Raw genomic sequence first — 23,984 nt, forward strand, 5'->3', positions numbered from 1 at the left:
ATATTAGGCTTGAACCTAACTCTACAAAAAAAATAATATACACATTTTCTACTCGCCAATCCATGGACGGTGTACCTTGGAGACAAAGAAGTTGGGTGTGTTTTAATTTTATATTAGGATGAACCTAGTAGCCCAAGTGTTTTGTGATACATCCTGTCAAATTGTGCCTATGTGGTTCTTGCTCTGAAAATATAAAGCAAAATTTATTGTCTATTAAAAGCTCAATTTTCAAGCAGTGTTTGCGAGGCTCCTACTTAGAAGGTCCTCTGTTTTCACACATGTTTAAAATGCATTGAAAATGTATAACTTCGGTGGTTGTAGTGTTTGATTGGTTAGGGTTACTTTAGGTGTATGCATGTGGATGGCAAATCTTGCACACATCTCATGATAAAGATGGTTTATTGCATGGTCATTGACTCATAGGAATCAGTCTTTTGAATAAAATCACTGTAGTTGATCAATGCTATGCAATTGAACGCTTGTTACGAGAGGAACTATGTCAGCTCACTAGTTAATATGATTAAATTTTAGAATCTGAATTTAGTTTGTAAATCAAAGGGAAAAAATCACAAAGAGGGAGAAAGAAAGTTCAAAACTTTGTAATTTATATTTGTTGATTTATTAAAATCAACAAGTGATGTGGTGTGCCTCATATATTTAATAAATAATTGTAATAGTTTGCAAAATTATGTGTATTGTCGCCTTTTAATATAAAAATACTTTTAACAATTTTGATGTAGGATACAGGAATAAATTGAAAAATTAATCCACATAAAAAGAGGTTGGGTTTAGATGCACTCTATTTTTTAGACCATGTGTCACTGGAGCCACATTCGAATTAATATCGAACATGGAATGTGTTTTGGTGAAATGATTTGCTTCCCTAAATGTGAAATTTTAGTACATCTAATTAAGCTTAGTTGAGTTCAGCATTGTTCCTATTAACACTTGCTGACTAATGAAATATTGGATTTGATAAAAATCATTGCCACATGCACTCAAATTTGTTTACGAGATAAGAGAACAAACAAAAGCTGTGTTATAATAAATGTATCTGTTTTTATTTTTGGACAATCTTATCATACATTTTGAACGTTCTATCAGAAGTATTTGGTATATCCCTCTAATCTATTTTTTCGCTCGTACTAGTTTGCTCTGCAAATAGCATGTTTAAATATATTCACAATGTCCAAGAACAAAATTAAATAAATTATATTTATTCTTAAAATCATAAATGCAGCTTAGCAACTATTTATCTTTCAAGGTTAAAGCATTAAATTTAGAGCATCTCATATATAATAGCAAGAGTATCCATGTACATCTCGATGGCATCTATGTACATGTTTAATATATAGCAAGATTCAATTAACAAATACGAAAACCGTGCTTTAAGTAAAATATCTATTTTGTCCTTTATAATAACATATTTTACAACTAGATTAAATAAAACTTTATTAGCTGCAAAAGATATTATAATTTATAGTAATTTTAAAATATTATAACTCTACAAGACGGTGCGTACCAGTTATGAAATCTAATTCCTCTCTTGGTATTAAACATCTCTGAAAATAAAATTATAAATAAATTTATATAATAATTTATAAATATATATCTAGTGTCAAAAGTTTTTACAAAGCTACTAATTGGTTGAGCAGATAAAATACTAATGCTAGTGATACGCTGTCATCATCCTAATTCATCGGGGCTTTCCTCATCATTGTTTTAGGAAAAAAACATTAAACTCTTAAACTATCTCTAAATGCACAAATGTTTTCATAATCATGTTCCTGGAGTACTTCAATCAAATAAAAACAAAAATGAAAAGAAAACCTAATAATTCAAACACGACACCACGATAGTCTCGTAATCTCATTGTTACCACAGAAATCTTGAAGGGCAAACCGGTCAATTCATCTAAGTCCTAACGCGGGACCGCCGATTTCTTCTCGGACCTTCCCACGCGGGACCCGAGAGCCAAGGGAAACCCGTTACGGACGCGAAAGTCCTCGGCAAACCCGATTGCATAAACCCTGGGGAATCCGTCAGGTCCGCTTAAAAGCTCCTCATCCCTCGACAGTTCTGTACTCATTTAGCACTCATTCCGTTCCCCTCACGGCTAGCCCGCAACACCACTTAGAGCGAGCGAGTCGGCGAGCGGAGCGAAATCAAGAAAACAAAATAAAAGCGAAAAGAAAGCCGTTTTTACGCGAGCGAGAGAGGGAAAAACAAGAAAAGGCCAGGTAGATATCACCGAGCTCGGTCCTCCAAAACCTAGCTCTTTCTCCCATTCGGAACCCTATAATTCGATTTCTTTTCTTGCTTTTTTTCGCTCTCCAATCCGTTCTTCTGGGTTCTTGATTCGAGTCCTCACGGTGGGTTTCTAGGGTTTTTCTAGGGTTCCGATGCCCTGACGCTTAGGGGGAGCTCGGAGCGCCGGCGATCTCGAGGCTGGAGGAATGATGTCCGCGCAGAAGGAGCTGGAGGACCGGCTCCAGGAGGTTGGGAACCGGCTTGCCTCTCCTCCGTCCGCTATCGATGAACTCCTCCATCTTCTTGATGTAAGCCCTAGTATCGTCTTTCCGTTAACTTTCTACTTCGCTGTCTTTTTTCTTGATTTGTTTTTTTAAGCCTTTGTGGTGGGATTTATCTGACCAGTCTGTTGCCGGTTTTTAGGATATCAGAATGCACGGGGTTCCCCTTGTGTGGATTTACTATTTGTTTATTTCATTAATCAATCTATCATTCTAATAAGCAGGGTTTAGGTTTTCTTCTTCTTCTTCTTCTTTTCTTGGGAATTTTGGTTTAGATTAGCCTCGTTTCTTCGCTCGTAGGTATTCTGATTTGTTACTTGAAGCTTTATTCGGCATTTGATATGCAGCTAATTTCTATTTGCATATGTTTTGTTGATTAGAAGTTGAAAGAGTTGGATTTTAGACACCTGTGGAACCGTAGGGAATGATCACACATGAAAACAGAGCAGACTCTTAGTGCATTGATGGATGGAGATGCGGGTCTATCAGTTATTCTTTTTTAAGTTTTGCAAGTTTCTTTGTGGATTACAGTAAATGAGTTCTGGTGCAAGGCTGTATGGAATTCCTTAATGTTCTTTTAATTTTAAACTTTGTTTAGTACTGCATGATAAAAGTATTATATTCTACTTCATTCTGAGGAACTGAGAATATCAGATTGTGAAAACTTATGTGTAGATGCTCTACCATGCGTGTTTTCTATATCACATAATCAATAGGTGAAACACACAATTCCTTCTAGCATGGTAGAATGCCTTCCTTATGTAAAAGATATGTACAAATAAGAGCAGGCATGCAATTCTTTCTTTTCTTTCCTTTTTTTTGTTACTTGGTCTGCTTCCAGAAATCATTTATGATAGAAGGTTCTAATTTGTCATGGTTATAGCTCAATATTGTCAAACTAATTGTGGCCTTCAGGAAAGTGTGTTATTATTGTACATTGTTTTGTCACATTAAAAAGCTGATAGGCTATTTATTCTTCAACTTCTGTATCTCCTGCCCTTTTTATTTTTTACTTGTTCTAATGCTGATCAACCTTTTATTCACTGTTGAATAATCTTTCTTTGGAGGGTTATTGTTATTATAGTAATTAAACACCTCTTTTGACTTGGCAAAAATCAGTACTCTAGAAACATATTGAAAATATCAGAGTTTGATCACTGCACTGCTTTCTCTTTGTACATACTAGTTCTTTTAAATGCACCTCCTAAGTTGATTCTTCCATGTGCCGTGTTCCTTCATGTGACTTTGGTTCTTCTAATTTCCAGCAAACTGAGAGCTTTTTAGCAAGAGTGGAACAATCGCCATCTGAGTCAATGTCCAATGCGCTTCGTCCTGCAATGAAGGCCTTGGTTGCTAAAGAGTTTTTAGGACATTCAGACACAGATGTGAAAGTTGCTGTGGCATCATGTATCAGTGAAATCACAAGAATAACAGCACCGGATGCTCCATATGATGATGATTTAATGAAGGTTCGGCAAACAAGCATTTTTCTATTGAGGCATATTGCACTGTCTGAAAATTTATGAAAGACATCACAATTTGTATGATGGTGTTTATAATTTGTCTAACCCCCTCTTTTTTATAAACATCCAGGAGGTATTTCAAAAGATTGTTGAAGCCTTTGAGAAATTGGATGACATATCTAGTCGCTCATATTCCAAGAGAGTTTCAATTCTTGAAACTGTTGCTAAGGTCCGGTCATGTGTTGTGATGTTGGATCTTGAATGTGATGCTCTGATTCTTGAGATGTTTCGTCATTTCCTGTGTACCATAAGGTGAGGAAGTCTGTTAATGGTGTTACTATTTTATGCCATATCTCCAGCCCCCCAAACCACTGCATGCTGGAGTAATACAAACTGTTATTCTTTTTTCTTTTAAATGGAAAGGCACACAGCTACTTCTGGTTTTTGCATGTTGGTGTTGGGTATTATACTGTGGGGCATGTATGATGCAGTTGTGTTATTTGGATCATTTATTTTTCTAATGATCAAATTCTGCTGTTCCAAGAGCTGTAGAAAACCTGGGATTTTTTATTAATTAAATGTTTAAATTGCAATGTGGTCGAGATCTTGGGGGAAACCATTTTCACCCTTGTGATCTTGAAACTGCTGCATGTATGGTGATATTTGTAAATGTTCTGCGAGCAAATGCTGCAAAATTGTGCTGTTTATGTTCTTTTTAGCTTATTTAAGTTCCATTTATCATTAAATTACTATCTAACCTGATCATATCTGGAGGAACCTAAGGTAGCTAATAGTTGGGAGGGTGCAAGCCTTACCGGAAATTCTTGATAAATTCTGATAGTTAAGGTCACCTATGGTGTGTCAGCTACTGTTTCAGTGTTTCCAGAGAATATTCAACATGTGGAAACAAAAAAAAAGTGGAGAAAAAATGAGAGGAAGAATTCACTATAAACAGTTGTCATCCAAAATCTTGGCTCTAGTAATGTGCCATCTCTCATTCATGATACAAATTTTCTTTTTCTCCACATAATGCACATTGTTTCCAATTTTCATGGTTCGTCTTTTAAATTTTCTAGCATTCGACTATTTATAAAGAACTAATGATGTTGTCATGATGGACATCAGGATGTGTAATTCGTAGGCTTTATAATGAGTATTTACTTTTATGTAATGGTAACTCTATTATGGAGAGTTTCTGGAGTTTCTTTCCAACTTCAGCTTTATTGGGTCAAGTGTACCTTGTTGTGTCTTTCACTTTACTGCTCTTTTTTTGGTTCCATTTTATATAAAGAGTCCTCATTTCATGCTTTCTGTGCACTGTCCTTGCTGTTTGTGTTTCAGCAATTTTAATTTTGTACCTGTTTCTCTTGTCAATTGGTTTATCGGTTGTGTGTTTATGATTGATGGACTTTATCTATTTATTTTTCATCTCAGGCCAAATCATTCAGAAAATGTTTTTAATTCGATGGAGACCATTATGACACTTGTATTAGAAGAGAGCGAAGATATTCCTACAGAGCTTCTCACGTGCCTTCTAGATACTGTAAAAAATAATAACAAAGTAATTTTTTATCTCTGTAATGTTGTTATCTTCCCCTAGATAATATGCATTTTTTAATCCTAACTCTTCTTCTTCTTCTTTTTCTTGGTTGCTTTAGGATGTGTCACCTATTGCTTGCAGACTGGGGGAGAAAGTGATGAGTAATTGCACAATGAAGCTCAAACCTTATATGAAAGGATTGGTTAGTTCCATGAGTGCTTCTTTAAGTCAATACAGTAAAATTGTTGGCTCGATATGCCAAGAGAATTCTGATGGCATGGAGCAGAAAGATGCAAATGTTTCTGGTGAGGTTATGGTATGTCCATCTTTCCTCTGCTTCGTAAAAATAAATTGTGTTATCTATACAGCCATGATTAGCAAATTATGAACATTGTACTTTCATTTCATGGAGAACTGCTTTACTTATGGACATGGATGAAAAGGGTCAAAAAGATGTCCGACTTTATCTTAGCTTAATAAAAGAAAATGCCTCTCAAAAACTCTACTGCTTTCGTACCCAAAAAAAAAAACTCTATTGCTTTTATCGTTGATGTTTGAAACAAACTCCAGGGGAAAAAGTTCAATTTTTCTTTCCTTACTAATATCATCGAAGATGATTGTGCATGTTAAAAATAAAGATGCTTCTTGGTCATGCAACAACTCATCTGTACGCTTGTTAGCCAATAACTTGTTATTTCTAGATTGTGTTAATAAGGTCTTTCTTATTGAAATACTTGCATGCGCTGATGTTTCTTCTTTAGTAAGTGGTTTTGATGCTATTAACCGCAAACTACAATATATTAATTTCTTTGTATATTGGCTTGCTCTTGCTTACATCTTTTTGTCTTTTTTTGTCAGTTGATAGCTTGAATTTCACTTATTTCATCATCTATGTCATAAAACTGTACATAGTGATGATCCTCCACCAGATAACAGCCTTTCTGTATTCTCACCATGAGTGCGATGACCCACAGTGTAGTTGGAAGGAAATGACTGTTCATAGAATTCTCTCTTTGTTGCCTATCATTCCAGGCACTGGTTACCAAATGTGTTGTCCAAAAGTAAATACTATAACATCTGAATTATATCCTGTAGAAATGGTCCAAATCCAGCATCAGCTGCCTGAATCAGTATTGTAATGACCCCTCTGGACTCTTTTCCACCCAAACACAAGGGGCTCCGAATTTCACTATACACAAGCATTGTCTTCCCTAAAGCCTTGAATCTCTGCTTGTTGATATATTGAAGGTTTTGCCCTGATTCTATAAATTGCCCCTTATGATCTTGGCTGATATAGTCACAACCTGCATGAGGCAGTTTGGGTGAAATAAGACATAGTTAATCTCAACCATTCCCATTTTGTGGAGTTGCTATTTGACAAAATGATATTATTTGCCTCCCTCCCCTCCTTGCTTGTATTCTTTGATGTTCAGAATAGGATGTGTTGTGTTAAAAGATCTTTGCGCACCCAGTCAGTCCAAAGATTTTTTTTCCTTTCTGTTGAGCATTTTTTGATGATCCACTCAGCAGATTAATTGCTCTTTGACAGGCCAACTATTCTATTATTTCCATAGCGCATAAAAAATGGTTATTGGTGTGGATGAATCTTAGTTTTTTTCCTATCCTTAAGTCTGTGCCCTTGAACTTCTGCAGCCATCTTTCAGTGCCATGGATAATGGTATTGTTTAGATTTCAATCTCAGAACCGGCCCACTTCTTGTAAGAGTGGGGGCAGTGGACAAGGATATGGTTGAGATGTTCCTGAGAAAATTTGGAAGGGTGACATTTTTTCTTAGTGACAACCACCCGCCCTTTGTGCTAATTTCACCCAATGTTAGTATGTTTCAAGTTTCTGAAACTAGCTAACCTGGAAGTGATTGAAGTTCATCTGTCTGGTCAATGCTGGTGGCAAGTATTATATGATCCCATAGGATATTGTTGATATGTTCCCGAGGAAATATGGAAGGGTGACATTTTTTTTAGTGCAACCCCCTGCCCTTTTGCGCAAATTTCAACCAATGTTAACATGTTTCAAGTTTCTCAAACAAGCTAACCTGGACGTGATTTAAGCTCATATGTTTGGTCAATGCTGGCGGAAAATATTATATGATTGTATGATAAGTGATTCATATGATTGCATTTTGTTCTGCTTTGAGTATTATGATGGTTGGAAATGTTCTCAATTTTATTTGTCTGTTGACTTCTTCTTCAGGTATGCTGGAGCTATTTTATTCATCATATTCATTCAGTCAAGATGCTTTTTTATTGGTTTCCTTTTTCTTTTATGATCTATTAATTTGTTTCAGCTGTAGCTTTGCTACTGCTTCTGAATGTCGTGACGTTAGACCCTGAGGATTTTGTTGTATTTCTCTATGTTTTGGAGTTTTTATATTGTCATTTGCAGCATGTCCAGCAATGACATTTTCATGGCATTTCTGTGCGTTCGTCCTTCATGCTTCATTGAATGTCATGCTATCACTTGGCATTAGTTAAAAAATATTAGTATGTCCCATGTGATTTCTTTTAACAGGTACCATATGGTGTGACATAATTCAATGGTTACCATATGTTACCTGTTGTTGTTTTCAGATGTGTTTGGGGATAAATCATCACTGGTCAGTTTGCATCTTTGTAGCTTCGAGCCTTCGAATGCAGTTACTGTTTTTTAAGATAATTGGACTAGCCATGATATGTTCAGTGATTGAGTTTTCATGCTTCAGGCAGATGACAGCAAACAATCTGAGAGGACTGTTTCTGATGAGCTGCGTCAGGCATGTAACTTACATGGTTGCCCTTTGTTTGGTAAAATTATTTTGGCAATTGAATCACAGGATGCTATGCAATTTTTCCTTTCCTCATTTCAGGGTTCGGCGAAGATGGAGCAAGAGGTAGGCTATGCTGAAGAAGTCGGTACTGCTGCAGACAAGTCACCTAGATCAGTGATGAGCAACGGGACTGTTCAGCTAGGCAATGGAGAATCAGTGGTGGAACCAACATCTCCAAAACAGAGGCCTGAACGCTCTCATCGCAATTGTCAGCCCAAAAGTACTTCTGGAGCTAATAGACCTGATTCAGATAACTTGGAGTCATTCCCTGCAAAACCAGAGAGCACCTCAGATCTTAACACAAGGAAAATAAGGGGCCGAGCCACTGACCATTCTCGGATCGACAGCGACAAAGAAGCTCCTGCATTACCTAGTAGGAGGAAGGATTGTGGCAAGGAAGCTGATACTGCACAATTTGTTGGTTCATCTGGAAAAGTAGCAGACTCAGCTGAGGAGAAAGATGAGATTCAGCCCCATTCTGGATCTGATAATGGAACTGGTGTTGTTGCATCACCAGACCTTAGTGAGAGTCCTGATGCGACTCGACCCAGAAGGGGCCGACCCCCTGGGTTAAGGATTTCCTCAAAGAGAGGTGGTGGTCATGATCAGGATGAAGCGTTACCCTTGAAAGATGTTGATTCTAAGAAGGAGCTGGAGGGTAGTGGTGATTCAGAAGGAAAGTCTTCGAGGCGTTCCAGCAGAAAACATCCACGGAATGCTGATGATGGTGCAACACCAACAACTGTAACAAGTGATTCAGAAACAAAACCACAGAGACAGACTAGTAAAAAGACACCCACAAGAAGGGTTGCCGATGGGGAGTTAGCATGTAAACAGCTAAAGTCCAATGTCAAGCAGAAGGAGAAAGGAAATGCTGACAATGATGTAGCTGCAGAACTGAGGTTGAAGGTAGTCATAGTAAAGTTGATAACCCTTCTTCTTGAGTGCATAGTCATGTAGGTATATGCATATTGGCTCCTGTCACTAGCTTTTTACGTTTCTCGCTTTCCTGATGAAAGGTTGCTTCCTCTGCTGGTTCTGACCTTTTGGAATTTGATAGCCTGATATCTTTTCATGTCATTTTAGTCCTCCTTTCCATCCAAGTTCTTCCATGACAATTAGAACAGCTTCTATTGTTGTATTCTGCACAGATTTTCTGTCGGTAGCTTATACCTTCTCCATTGGGCTTAGGTCCTGCATTGGTGTTATCCTATAAAAATGGGAAGTTTAGTTGTGATCCTCGTCTTGTTCTTCAAAGTCATTGACCTCTCATGGTACTGCCATGCTCTTTGCAATCATCTGTACAAGATTATAACCTTCTTGGTGGATCTTTCTGGTGTCTGATCAGAATTCTCTTGGTGTTTTTAAACCCCAAATCATGGCTTTTATTATCTTCATATAATCTTAGCGAGATTCAGAACTAGAATATCATAAGTAATAGTTTAATCTTGTGTGATACAATTGTTGTTAGGTTGTCTTACCAAAGTGGTTCACCATTCATTTAGCATTTCACTTGTCTTAAGAATATCATTAAGTGTGAAGGGTAATCAAAACAAGCGTAGCTACCTGTATGCTTTTCTATATTTCAGTCGGTTTTTCATTAGGCTATCTCACTTACCTTTTTGGATTCAGACATCTTGTTTATTACACATCTGTTTCTTCAATTGCTTGTATTGTATAATGACAGACATGCATCCTAATTGGTCCTGATAATCCCTTCAATGAAAGTGACTCATTCGTCAATTGTCTTAACCTCACTATCATTTACCAACTACACACACACATCCCTCTTGCACCTGACATTGTTTTTCTTTTACTTGCCCTTTAGTTTGTAAATCATGTCATCTAGTTGTCAGCCTTTTGCACGGACACAATTGCATGAGGCATATTTTATTTTATTTTGTTTTATTTGCGCAGTGCCATTTTCTTGTTTGTTCTAGATTATGAATGTTTTTCGAAGCTTGCCATGTCACCTATCTTTTCCCTTACATAGAAACTCAAATACTCACCATCACAATCTCTTGTAACTACTAGCTGTGTGGAAGCAAGAATTCAGCGGTTGATGAGTTTAACTAATAAAAATTTCACTTTGCCACATAAAGAAAACAAAGATGAAGTTGTGATTGCTTAAGATTTTTTTTATTATTTTATGCGGTAAGTTGGATCCTTGTATTCTTGGGAAGTGGTTATAATTGTTTTGTTTCTTCTTTTGGGGAAATGGTTTCTTCACCAAAGTCTGCTTTGAAAGCTGAAAGTAAAGATGAAGGAAATCAGGAGAAGAGTGCTAATGCAAAAACTAAAAGAAAGCGTGCTCAAGGGACTGAAGAGGTACACTGAAGATTGCTAATAAAATGTGGTGTTTTTGACAATCTTGAAATAGTTACATCTTACTCCTATAGGATTTGTTAGTCAGTATCATACATTTTGCTAGATGTGTCGTAGGCCATCTGTTGCAGCATACTGCACACCATTAGTATGTGCCTGTGATTGAGGATCAAGAGGGCTTTATTGCACTTCCAGGGTTTCCTTTATCTTTTCCAACGTTTGGATTGCGTAGGACTATCATATTTTTTTTATCAGTTATGTGGTTCTTAAATACTGGTATATGGAACTGCTCCTTGTGCAATGCATGCATCTCTGATTGGTGACTTCAGGGGATAAAAATAGATTACCATAAAGTTGTGCAGTGCAAACCATTTCGTGGTAGGGTTGGTAATTATTGCTGCCTCTGAAGTTAGAAAGAAAAATATTAATGCATTTCCTAGCTGTCGGTATAAGGTCATTTTGAGATTCTGACTCTTAAGGTTTGTCATTTGTGAGGAATGAGAAAACTTGAAATGCCATTTTCATTTTAGAAGCTGACTATTGGTGCTTTGTAGACTTCCTCTTTTTTTTGTTTTTTTCAGGGTACTTCTCTGCTTTATGCGTATCATTTTCTTAGTTTAGTTGCTGTAGTAATGCTATGATCTTTAAGATTTTATTGTGTCCAAAAATGAAAGCTTTATTAGGTAATGATTATTACTTCATTATGCGTTTGGATGTTGATAGAATGAGACTTATGTTTCAACAGGTTCATGCTCATGCTCAGCTTGAGTCTATCATCTGTAGGCATTTGGATGCCAAGAGACTGAGAGTAATGTGCCTTTGTATTGATAAACATTATCGACAAGTTTATGCTCGGCTCGAGTGTTATCTAGAGTGGTGTTATTGTCTTTGGATATAATATACTGGAATGTCCTAGCTCTGTGGTTTGATATTCAGGCATTGGGAATAATAATCTGTATTTTAACTTTGTTCTAGATTCTCTCTCCTTTTATTTACTCGCGCATATTCCTTCATTCTCTTCCTTCCTTTTTCTCTTGTATATGCCTTTAGTTTCTTCCTTCCATTTCTTTTCTCTCTCTACTCTATACTTGACGGCTTGCATGCTGCCAAGAGCTTCCTCTTCCTTTTCATTTCACTTGTAATTTTGTCTTTTTCTTGGTTCAACTTGGAGCCAATCACACATGCTTTCCACAGATCATGCCATAATTTAACCTACAGTCTTATTCTTTTGAATAACTTTTAATTTGATTGGAGCTGCTTACGCTGCAGTTTGAAACTAGTGCAAGGATTAATTGCCTAGGGAGAACTTGTGGAGATTGTTAGAGCAATTGCGCATAGAAGGTTCCACATTTGCTAGGAGCTTGTAGTCACAAAACATGTTGATTCTTCAGATATACCGTTAGTAGAAACTCTCTAATACGGGCAAAGACTCTTGAAGCAAAAAATATGTAAGCAAACTAATAGTTGCAATTAATGACCTCTGCATTCAGTGAATCTAAAATTAACCAAGATCTTCAGGAATGAATATAAATTGGTAAAGCATATTACCATTTAAAGTTTAAGACATTCTTATATCATCAAGTGCTAGTTATATGGGCTTGACTATGATGGAAGCAGCTTAGGCTCCTAAAATGTTGTTGTTCGGTAATAATCTATAGCATGCAGTGCTGTATATATATGATTATTGTCCAAAACATGACCTGTGAATATATGTGCATCCAGTGAATTTTAAAATTAAATATGATATATTGATATGTTGGAGGTTAATGAATATAAATAGTTAAAGCATATAATTGTTGAAAGTCTAGGACATTCTTACATTGCCAAGTGAGTTATGTGGACTTGACTATGATGGAAGTAAAATGATGTTTGCTAATAATCTATAGCATGCGCATGCTGTATGATATATGATGTCTGTCCAATGCATGGGGTTGGCGCTGGTATCATATCGAGAGCGATCACTTGCAGGCCTTGACAATGATTTTCCCAACTGTTTGTCTTTTAGTTTATTTCAAACGATTCTTAATTAGAAAATATAATAATCTAAAGTTGAACAAGTAATTAATCAATATCATCATATGTGAAAAAAAAATCCTTTTGAAACAGAATATATTCAGCAATCTTATTTTATCTAAGTTTTAATCTGAAGACTGTTTATATAATTTATAGCATGAGTTTTAATGATGTGCTGCAGATGTACTCATAGGCCGTGCAAAAATAATTGGAAGGTAGCAACTAATAGCAGTGATTGATATTTGTATGAGTAATAACTGACAAAAGAATTCCAGCAGAATCAATCATTTTGTGATTGGGTCCAATACCCATTCATTTTGGACAGTATTTGACAAACTTCATTCGAACACGTCAAAATCTTTTTGACACAAAGTATTTGGACTGTTTATTCCATTGACACAGTTTATTGTCTAAATCTTTTTGCTCTTCCCCCCTCCCCTCTTTTAGGAATTGAATGTTCAATTATTAAGAATTATTCTTTGTAAACTAATGTGCCTGAAAGTTACTATTGCTCGTTATAAGCGAGGCCAGTACTAATTCAAGATCAATATTTGATGCTTCCGTCTATCTTGATTTTCATTCAAGTGAATTAGAAAGGCCATAGGAGTTCTATTGGGAACTAGGAGAGTGATTTGGTGGCTTGGACTTCCTCTTGTGAAGCCTTGGATGAAGTTTCGTGGATTGTGCAAGGAATCACTTTTTTTGAGCCCGAAGTCATATTTTGGTTTGGGTTTATTTATTTATTTATATTTCTTTGGGATCGTGCAAGGATTTTCTTTTTTTCTTTTGGCTTTTTACTTTTTAAGTTTTAGGGATTCTCTTGGGGCTACCGGATGCCCAGTTATAGGGATTCATTTATTCTTCTCATCAGCATCTTTTTTATAGAGACACTCAAATTAGCTAGTATTGGTGGCAAATTGTTTGCTGTTCAATTTCCTTATGGAGTTCTATGTAAAGTCAACCTGACCAGCTATTACATGGCAATCTAGGTCCATCAAAAAGAGATAAATTGGCTGATATATACTCTGATTGGGACTTGGAAGTCCTAATAAGTCTTAAAGGGGAGTCCTAGGAGATCACAAATGATGGACATTTTGATTGCAATGATATGTTAACAGGACATTAAACTTATGATGCAAAGGGGCGCATGATTCGTGATCCTAGATCTTACGATCTATATTTTGATCTTATGACGAACCATTTTTCTGAGTTGCCCTATCCAAACTGTGGATCATGGGATCCTGGCAATGATGTGCCTTCCTATAATTTCTTTAACATTATATAATCTTTTCTTTCTCAGATAATAAATATGCTGACATTTAATTTCTGTTTCTTTTTGTGTTGACCTTCTTCATTGAGTTTAGGCCTAAAGAGGTCTGAGAAGATAGTACCTTCTTGAGTCTTGTCTTTGGTTAACACGTAGGCTTTTATTCCAAACCCACAATATATAAACATATTATATATATGTATCTGTATGTATATGTGTATATATATTGATCTTCAAACAATTTAACTTTTTGTGTCTTTACACTCAAATATGCACGACAGGTCTATGAATGCGAATTCTCCTCCATTATGTTTTGGATGACCCCAATCTGGATTATAGATCAAACAATTCTTGTCAGTTTAAGATATTATCAATTCACTTTTCCTAGTTCCGTTGTGGTTAAAATTTTATGTGCCCATTGCAGAGTTTTTTATTTGTGTAAAACTGCTATTTTTTGGATCATCATTTCATGGTGGATTAGTTTACAAGATGGGAGAGTGATCAAAGCAATTGGGTGTAGTGGTCCTTATCATTTTACATATGGGCCTTTATTTTGGACATAAGCATGGTCTAATGTTTTAGAGGCAAAAAGTTAATCTCGACCTACTATTTGGTTCAATGCAGAAGAAAAGGAGTTCTGGGTTTCGAAGTATTTGATAGAACATGTGGTAAAGCTAGAGGCGGCCCTTGATAGGAATGATTGGTGAATAAGGGGACAACTTTTATTATTTGGGAGCATAGTTGGGGATTAATGTTATTGATACTTGTTCTTGCTTTGTAGATATGGACATTGATGTGAACTTAATTTGGAATCTTGCTTTTTGGTTTTAAAATTCTTAACTTATCTTGTTGCACTCGTTTTGTGTTCCATTTAAGTCACATTCAAATTGTTATTTGTTGGATATGTTTCTCTGCTTGAATATGTTTATTTATTGTTTATTTCTGATTCTTCATTTGATTTATTACATTTAGTATTATTGTTATTGAGTGATTTGTTGTTCCTCATAGCCTTTTTGTTCTAATTATCATGTTCATACCAGGGTTCTGGTACACCAGCTCAAAGTACACAAGTAGATCGGAGCCTCGTTGGTTCTAGGATTAAAGTATGGTGGCCAGATGACAAGGCGTAAGTATCACATCATTTCAATTCTTCTACCAATATGATACAATCCCAATAGTAGCAAGGCAGCATGTTCTTGATGGATTTTAAATTGCGCTTGAGGATTGTTCTTGAAACTTTCTGAGAATTTTTTTTTGGAATTGTCACTTGATTATAAAAATATAAAATATCAGTATTCTTGGGTGAAGCTGGCTGTTGCCATTATGAAGATAAGCTTGCAATTTGGAAAAGGAAATGGAAATTAGCTTCTTTAACTGGTATTGGCTTGATTAGTGGGAGAGCAAAATCAGGATGTGGTTTAAACATTGTCTTATTCACATAAAGGTTTATTCTTGGCACCTGCAGTCCAGCCTTTTTCTGTTGCCACAAGACGGACACTTTTGAAAATTATCGGCCACCTGCACGAATTTTTGGTGGCAGCAGAAGTTCTAGATTTTGTTAGGTTTTGAGGACTACGAATCACTACCATCTAAGATGATGTGCATAAAGTTTACCCTCTTCACATTGTTCATTTACACTATCTGGTTTCATTTTTGTCAAGTCTTAATATCTTGGTTGTCGTGTGAGCTTACCCTTTTAGTGGAGAAATTGAAGATTTTACATAAGGTTTAGTACAGCTTTGTTGCCCGTACTGGTACTGTGCATTTCTTGGTACCAGCACCCAGTATGTGGGATCCTCGTGTTTGTCTGTTCCCTACCAATATTGTATGATATGCACAGTACGGATTGCTATAGTCTGGTACTAAGGTGTTGATGTTTACGAGCAAGCGAATACTACTGCACTATTTTAATGATCACTGACTCTGAAATTTTGCTTAAAAAGGAAATATTCCCGAAACAAATATCAGGCATCTGACGTGCTTAATTTTTTGCACACTGCAGTTCTTAATGAAGTTCTCTACTTAAATGGTCACTTGTCATTTTTTATCAAGCAATTATCATATTGGTTATCCTCATTTAGACTGCTTTCTTCTGCAGGTTTTATGATGGTGTTGTCGAGTCTTTTGATCCTGTTTCAAAAAAGCATAAGGTAGAATGCTGCTGTACAAGTATGCTATATTTCAAGTTGTGTATTTCTTGATCTTGAATGTTACTTTATGCCACTATTATTTATAATAGGTTGAATTTGGTTTTATTTAGATTCTTTACGATGATGGTGACATAGAGATACTGTTGCTCAAGAATGAACGCTGGAAATATGTCGAAGGGGATGCCAGAATAGATGGGGTGAGTTAATATTAGATCAGTATCCCATTACATATGTGATTGTGCGCTGTATTCTAATTCTGTAATCCTTTGATATATCAGGGACTGGCAAAAGATATTTCAAGTCCTGATGCTTCATCAGAATTGTGAGTATTGCTTTTATATGAATATCATACATCATATGATACTTTTACTGTGTGGGTGGCAGTTTTGGTGCATGTTTTCCTCCAGTATAGTAGTATTGCAGCCACACTTCTTGTTTCCTTAGCTTAAGCTAAGCAATACAATATCACCATTTATAGTGTTGATCTCATTAGTGATCAGAAATACAAGTTTCTCGTAGGGTTGTACTCTCCATCTTAATTATCCGATTAAGCTCTTCTAACATGCTCCTCACTTCTTGCTGTTAGGGATGGCAAAAGGTTGGGTATGGGTCGGGTCGGGCGTTACTTGTCGGGTAGGCCATTATTTGTACCCGCCCCGTATGCGCCTGGGGGTGGGGCAAGGCGGGTAGAGTTAGGCAGGGCGGGTTGGACGGATTGGCTAAAGCTGCAATTATTTTTACATAAAAATCAAACAAATAAAAAAGAATATAAAAATAAATCTTAGTATTTCTCGTAACATTGAACGAAATAAGAGCTGAAGGCATAAAACATAACAAACCAGAATTTTAACAATAATAGATATATAACAAACAAAAATATTGTTCTTTAAGAAAGTCAAATGTTCCTTGAACTAAGCCAAGCAATCAACTAAAAAATTGAACTAAAAATATTGTACGGCTTGCTCGTTGCTATGTATCTTTTGGAACAAAAGCCTGCGTACAATTGGATTTGAGCCGCTGACAGAAGGATTTTCAGTTCTTTGCTCTAACCTGCTGAGATTCTGAGGCCAGCCTGACTATTAGATGCTCCTATCATGGTTGCCAGATTTTGAAATAGGATGATAGTTATATGTTGTCACATTTCTGTATAAGCATGGAGTTGGCTGACAAGCGGAAAACGAAGGATGAAAGAAATGTTGCTGGGGATTTAGGAATTCATGGACTTAGGACGGTGGAGTTAAAGGAGGTGCGATTGGTTTGATATGTTGTAAATTTATCATCCGATGCTAGATGAACTTTGATGTCTGACTTAGAAGTACAATGCAGGGTAAAATTTGGGGAGAAGGGTATCGTAAGTTATGAAAGTTTGGAAGACAATGACGAAATTAATTTACGAGTTGAAATTGTTAGTGTCTTAAACAAGTCTGAAACTATTAATAAAGTTCTTAGGGATGCATTCCAGGTGAGATTTGTGGAACTTCAGTTAATATCTTTGCATATTTCTTGTACATGCATCGATTTTGCAGCGATGGAAGTTTAAGGTTGTAAAACAAGCTGTGTTGTAAAATCTGAGTATTTTTCTTGTACATTCAATGAGAATTAAAGAGAAGGAAGAGAGAGGGCAAAGGAATTAATTTGACAAAAATGTGGAAGGGCGAGAAGGGGAAAACAAAGTTGTATGAGGAGGAAAAAAGTGAAAAGTAGAAATTTCATATTCTGCCAAGATTAAGGTTGCGATTGAGTTCCTAAATTCCATAATCATAATCTTATTTTATTTCTTTCTTCAAAATTATTTGTTTTGAAAGTTGAAATTTTTAGTTTGTATTTCTTGCTTGAAAGTTGAAATTTTCAGAAACGGAAACTTGTAGATGGTAGATGCTAGAATCGTGAACTTGCAAAATTCTACTCAATTTCTAATTCCATAATTTGAGGGATTTTGGGGAATTTTGTTGTACTGCTGGGCACCAAGTTATTAAAATGATGACTTGCATTTTCAAAATAACAGCATGTCATGAAACAAGTGACACTACGTGCTAATTTCTTAAGCCCCACCTGAATTATGTTGTTTTGGAAATTTGGTCCCATATTACTTGTTCAGCCTGGGTTCTACTGTGGTCTGAGGGGTCCATATTTTCCTCAAATTTTCCTTTATAGCTGATGTCATCAGCTTGTTTTGGATGACTTATATTCCGTATTATTTGTTCCAAAAAGAACATTCTTAATAGAGAAAGTGCTCTCACCCTCTCAAATATGGTTGGTCAATTAAGTGTTCTACTCTTCTACCCAGTTTTTTAATGGTATTGAAGAAGTGAAAGTTGGGGATCCCATTTACCTTCCCACTGGATCCATCTTCACTCTACTGAATCTGCCACCTTCCCTCTTGGTGCTTGAGGTGTCAGCCTACACAGTCCTCCGTCCCACCAAGTCTACTTCACTGTTGGTTGATCTTTGCATTCAATTTGAATTGGTTGATGACGACATCAATCAGTGGTTTTCCGGGCCTGGATATTGGCCCAGATGGCTGTAGCCAGTGAAGACATGGGGCCTAATTAGGGTTCATGGAGTTTAGGTACGGTTTGAATGTCAATCCATTGATTGAAACATCCGTTTCAATGGTTCAAAATGGTTTTTTTCAGAAGTCTGGTCATAACACAACCCAACTCTTACTTGTGTGACTGGTCAAATGAGTTGACTTGCTTGACTCTTGACTTTTTTTTTTGAGTGGGGACCCTGACAAGTTTTAATAGACTGTTAAGTACATTTATTTGGGTTGAGCTAAATTGTCTATCTACATCTAATAACATGTAAATATTGTTTCACCACAATTTTATTTATGATATCATTTGAAAACAAGGCAGCAAGCTTGTTACCTCCTATACCAACGAGGACTTTAAAAAAAACATTGTAAATTTCAGTAGGAGTGTAAACTTTGGAACTTGAGCCAATTAGATCACTTAGGTTCAAAAGTCGAGCAAGGAAATCCAGGACCTCTGAAATTGGTGATCATCATGAGGGGGACGTAGTGTTGAGGAGGACATTGCTGACCATCATTGGTCTTAGCCTGAGAGTGGCTGGATGTCCACATCTCAGTCAACTGCCTATTGATGGGGCAGGCATGAGGGTGAAGATGGAGGCCACGATGATGTTCTGAAGCTGATGGAGTTGGGGATGACTCAGCATGTTATTCCTTTTGATTCTTTCTTTAAGTTCATGCCTGATAGATATCATACTATTCCTTCTTTGCCTTGTTGCTCATATTTTTAGTGCTTCATTGAAATTGCATTTTATCAATTTCACTTAGTGGCATTTTTTGTATGATAAAGAACAGTCTTCATTGCCACATTTTACATAAATGGTTGCATGCAGCAGTGATGCAAGGAACAACATCTGTTTCTTTGATACCTGAGAATATACAATTGTCTCCCTCCTGTTCTTTCCATTCTAATATTTCTTTCATCTGTAAAATGCTGTCATGTTGTCATCTGCTTTAACATTGCAAGCAAGTTAAAAGTTGCTGCAATTTATATTCATATTTTATTCGATCATGATGCAGCTTCATGCTATTTCTTTACTTGACTGCAGCTCTTCTCTGACGATTCGAGCATTAATGCTGAAATTTGAGGCTGATAAAATTAGCTTTGTTGGTTTTGGGGTAACAAAATCTCAAATAAGTTAAAAGTGAAGATTTGAAACTCATGCATACTATAGTGTTAGAGAGACATTTGGATTTTTATGAGATGCCTCCATGTACCTTCTGAGTCTGTCAGCAAGATAGAACAGGATCTTCAAAAATTATGTCTTGGTGATTATATAAAAAAGGTAGAAAATGATGACCTACAGATGGATTATTCCGTAAGCATGAAGCAGGAACTTAGTTAAGGCAAAGAATGATAAAAAGTGGAAGAAGATTGGGAGTTGAAGGGTAGAAAATGGGAGGGGAAGGTAAGTGAAATAGGACTCATTTGGTTTGCGGGGAGAGGAGGGGGGAAGGTGTGATCAATGGACAAATAAAAAATGCCTCATGTTTGGTTGAAGTTTTCAAAGGAGATGGATGGGAAAGTAGCTTGCTCATGGAAATTAGTTTTCCATTTTTCATGGGAAAGAAAAATTCATGTGAAAGAAAAATTCATGTGGGACATGGGTAAGCCACTTTCCCACATGATAGAAATTGCAGTATTTTTTTCTCCAAAAATACCCTTATTCCGTCATATCTTCTTAGTAGCTATTTTAATATCTAATCTTAAACTATTAAAATATACTATTAAAAATAACCACAATATTAAGAAGTTGTGGTAATTTTAATATAAAAATATACTAATAACTATTTAAAATGATCATAATGTAAAGAAGTTGTCTAACTATTAATTAAAAACTCAACCAATAAATATTTTTAATAGTTATTTTTAAATATTTAAAAGTATTTTTTTAAAAAAATTTTAGATTTAAAATATTTAAACATAGCTATTAAAAATATATTATGAATCATGGTAATTTTAATAGTTAAAAATACTTAAAAATAGCTACTAAAAATACATTCTAATCTTTTGGTGTTAAACCTTCGAAACCTCCAGACTTTGGTGTTCCAAGTATCTGATTTTGAAAACTATGGATTTGATGCTTTTTCCTTGTAGTCCCTTTATTAAGGGTATAATTGGTATTTTAAACTACTTTTCTAGGAAAGTATATGCTCAGCCAAATATAAATCACTCTAGAAAGTGTGTTTTCTATGCTACTTTCGTATGGTCAATCAAAGATGCAAAAACTATTTTTTCAGGTGTCGTATACCCAGGCATCAGTTTTTCAGAAAAAATATTCCAGTGAAGTAAAATTCTTTCCACGAATCAAAAATGAGTCCTTAATGTTAATGAATGCGGGAAGAGGACTTGGTGGTTATAGACAAAGGTAGAAAATGATGAACATACAAAAGGATTTTTTAGTAAGCACGATGTAGGAACTTAGTTAAGGAAGGTGGAGAATTATAAAAAGTGGAAGAAGATTGGGAGTTGAAGAGTAGGAAATGGGAGGGGAAGGTAAGTGAATAAATGTTAATGGATGTGGGACGAGGAAAAGGTAATGTACTAGCTTGCCAAACATTTGGAAAGAACAACAAGGATTAATGGAAAGAGAGAATAAGAAGAAAGAAAAGAAAAGCACTGCTGATGAGAGGATGAAGAAAAAGGGTGGTACTCTGATTTTTGTACTTCTTTTCATATGCCTGGTTTTGAAAATTTATTTTGCCTTGGTAGTCGGCTTTTGGTTTTTATGCTGAAGAATTTAATAGTCTGATTCTGGCTAGACCTGGATCGAACCCAACCTTGGGGTTCATGATTTAGAAGCAAGCTGGACTCGTCACTAAGTGGGTCAGGTCTAGTTGAGGTCTCATATTGGGTTTAATCCAGATCAGTCCTAAGTGTAATGTTTTTGCTTGGATTTTGAATTAATTTTGTGAGATATATTCAGGACCATATGGTTCTGGGTTGTTTTCGTACCCAAATTTGCAAGAAAAGTAAGTCTTGACTAGAGTTTGTGTCTCAATTTGGGATAATACCTTGGATCTAGCTCGTGAGGGATTTGCAGGCCTGGTATATTTATATACTTGCTTGATAGTATAATTGTTACATTTTATTTTATTTTTTGGTTAAATCTCAAGGCCTAGCCTGAAGTGGGCATGCAGAAGCATGTTGTTTACACTTCCATTTCCAATTTTGATTAGTTGGCTTTTGATCTCTGATCATGAAGACTATTTTACATCCTTCCAAATTTGTTATATGGTCTTTGATATGCTGTTTACTGATATTAGGCGACGAGATAAAAAGACAAAAACAAGTTTAAGTTCTGTTTCAAGACATTCAAAGATGGAGACACCAGTAAAAAGGTAAACACTGCTATCTGTTTTCATTACTGCATTTTGTGAATCATTTAATAATAATCGATCTCTGTATCCCATGGGTTTTTGGTCAGTAGTGCGGGGTCCAGCAGTGTTGCTAAGCGTAAAGGTAGACCCAGAGGTGGAATAACAAGTCCTGGTGAGCTGTCCAGCGATTACAGTCCTAAAACATCAGGCAATTCAAAGGAGAAGGCCGCAAGCAAGCATGATGATGACATCCCTAGGACTGGCAGTAGGGTTAAGAAGGATACTGGTAATAAGTCCAAGGATGACACTTGGAAAACTGGTGACAAGTCTACTGATGAAACTGGCAGTAAGTTTAGGGACGATACACAGAAAGCTGGCAGTAAATCCAAGGATGATCTCCCTAAATCAAGCAGAAAGTTAAAGGATGACACCTCTAAAACTGTCAGCAAGTCTGGAGACGATGTGATCAGTACCAGTGGCAGGGCCAAGAAGGAGGCAATTAAAGGTAAATCCAGTGAAGAAACTCCCAGAAGTGGCCGGAAATTCAAGGGCTACTCTACCAGCCCCAAAGCTGGGGGTGCGTCCAAGGCAAATGGCACTTCAGAGAAAGGAAAATCAAAGGCTGATGAAATTGAGACTTCTTCTGGAAAAGTGCAATCAGATTCAGTGAAGGCACAAGAAACTGAGGCTTCAACTGGGAAGAAGCGCAGAAGAAAGAGCCAAGGTTGAATACTTTGTGGTAACATATGTTTGTGTTTACTCTTTTCTTCTCTCAGGTAAATACACCCACTTCATTTTCTTTTACTGCCGCCAATAGGCGTTTCCTCTCTGTTTTGCATTGTAACTTACCAGTTGCCTATCTGGTAGTTCTGCGGCTGGTGACCGTGAAGTGGCCGACAGGTTTAGGATTCATGGAGGCTTTGTAATGTTTGGCATTACTTTGTCTCCTCTTGTAAGGAAAACATGTTACAAGCCTCCAGTAGATGACTTGATGCTTAACCTATGTTAAAAAGTTATCCTAGATGGTAATGCAGGTTGTTGCTGGTGGTCTATCTCCTTTTTTTTTTTTTGGTAGTTCGTACAATGGAAAATTTACAAGAAATCATTGTTGTGGGTAACTTGAACAACGTACTCTCTCTCTTGGAATCTCTCCCCCCGTGCGCGCGCGTCCCCGTGCCTGCACATCATGCCTCCCATGAAATCTCATTTGGATTTCAAAGTTTGAACTATAGTGGTGGCAATCCAATTCTGGTTGGTTTTTGTGATTCTTGTTCGCAGTTTGTCCCGTGGCTGCTTGATTGTTTGTTATAATTGTTTATGCTGGCATGGGCAGGTGAGACAGCATGGTCGGTCGCATTAGCCTTCGCATTGCCGTGTCTTTCCAAACCCTGAATCCGAGAGGGTCGATCAGTTCAGGAGGTTGCTTATATCTGGAGCAGACGCTGCTCACGTGACTGTAGTGTGTAGGATTGTGGAAATGCTCGCGTTTTGTGATCATCTATTTCGTGACATGATTATGCGTCTGTTATATCACATTTCATGAACCTCATGTCAATCAATAGCATTACTACACTTCCTCGTTTCATCTTTCTGTTTTCAGGTTTTATAACTAGCTTTAGGGATGAAGCGTCACCTCGCAATAAATTTTGGGGCTATCGCATGTTTTATGGATGTTTATGGCCTTTTGGTTCTTGCGTTTCGGACGTTAGTTACCGGATGCTGCTTTGGTGAGGAAGCGAAATGGTGCTTTTCTGTAAAATTGCTATTGGAGCAACGCTTCAGATCTTATGGAAGGAGTTTATTGGTAGGGACTTTTAAGTATATATTTTAATATATTTTTAAACTACGACGAGAAAAACATAACTCATGCTTTAGAAGAGTTCCGTAAGTTCGGGTTTTAAACCTGATTGTTTTTTTGTGAAAAGGATATAAATAAGGACAGAAAATTGATTGATAAGTTATGGATTCGAGCTGCAAATGGAAAATGGTGACGGATGCATCAAGCACGTGCCGCTCA

The 23,984-nt window shown here is 36.6% G+C and overlaps 1 protein-coding gene across 17 annotated transcripts; it reads left to right on the top strand.

Moving 5' to 3' along the window:
• Positions 1–2,081: 2,081 nt before the first annotated feature.
• LOC103710418 (sister chromatid cohesion protein PDS5 homolog C-like) lies at positions 2,082–23,550 on the top strand. 17 transcript variants are annotated; one of them, XM_008796116.6, is made up of 16 exons: positions 2,082–2,240; positions 2,385–2,558; positions 3,797–4,000; positions 4,125–4,306; positions 5,429–5,555; positions 5,653–5,850; positions 8,254–8,304; positions 8,398–9,267; positions 10,594–10,686; positions 15,004–15,089; positions 16,062–16,113; positions 16,224–16,310; positions 16,392–16,435; positions 21,914–21,988; positions 22,075–22,743; positions 23,301–23,550. In XM_008796116.6, exons 2-15 carry the CDS (start codon positions 2,457–2,459, stop codon positions 22,694–22,696), a joined length of 2,793 nt encoding a protein of 930 aa, XP_008794338.3. In that variant the 5' UTR covers positions 2,082–2,240; positions 2,385–2,456; the 3' UTR covers positions 22,697–22,743; positions 23,301–23,550. The 17 variants fall into 17 exon arrangements, with proteins under 17 accessions (XP_008794338.3, XP_088563790.2, XP_088563786.2 ...); XM_088707664.2 differs by having other exon boundaries at positions 22,078–22,743; XM_088707660.2 differs by lacking the exon at positions 23,301–23,550 and adding an exon at positions 22,835–23,094.
• Positions 23,551–23,984: the final 434 nt, after the last annotated feature.

This window comes from Phoenix dactylifera, chromosome 11 (genome assembly GCF_051530095.1).
Source record: "Phoenix dactylifera cultivar Ajwa chromosome 11, Ajwa_hap1_PhDact_Kaust_v1.1, whole genome shotgun sequence".
NCBI classification, from domain to species: domain Eukaryota; kingdom Viridiplantae; phylum Streptophyta; class Magnoliopsida; order Arecales; family Arecaceae; genus Phoenix; species Phoenix dactylifera.

Bases quoted from the DNA above. Each gene is read 5' to 3' on its own strand.
- LOC103710418 (XM_008796116.6), top strand. From the start codon at position 2,457: ATGATGTCCGCGCAGAAGGAGCTGGAGGACCGGCTCCAGGAGGTTGGG. The intron at 5,556-5,652 runs GTAATTTTTTAT...TGGTTGCTTTAG, and splicing joins CTGTAAAAAATAATAACAAA to GATGTGTCACCTATTGCTTG. The intron at 16,114-16,223 runs GTAGAATGCTGC...GGTTTTATTTAG, and splicing joins CTGTTTCAAAAAAGCATAAG to ATTCTTTACGATGATGGTGA.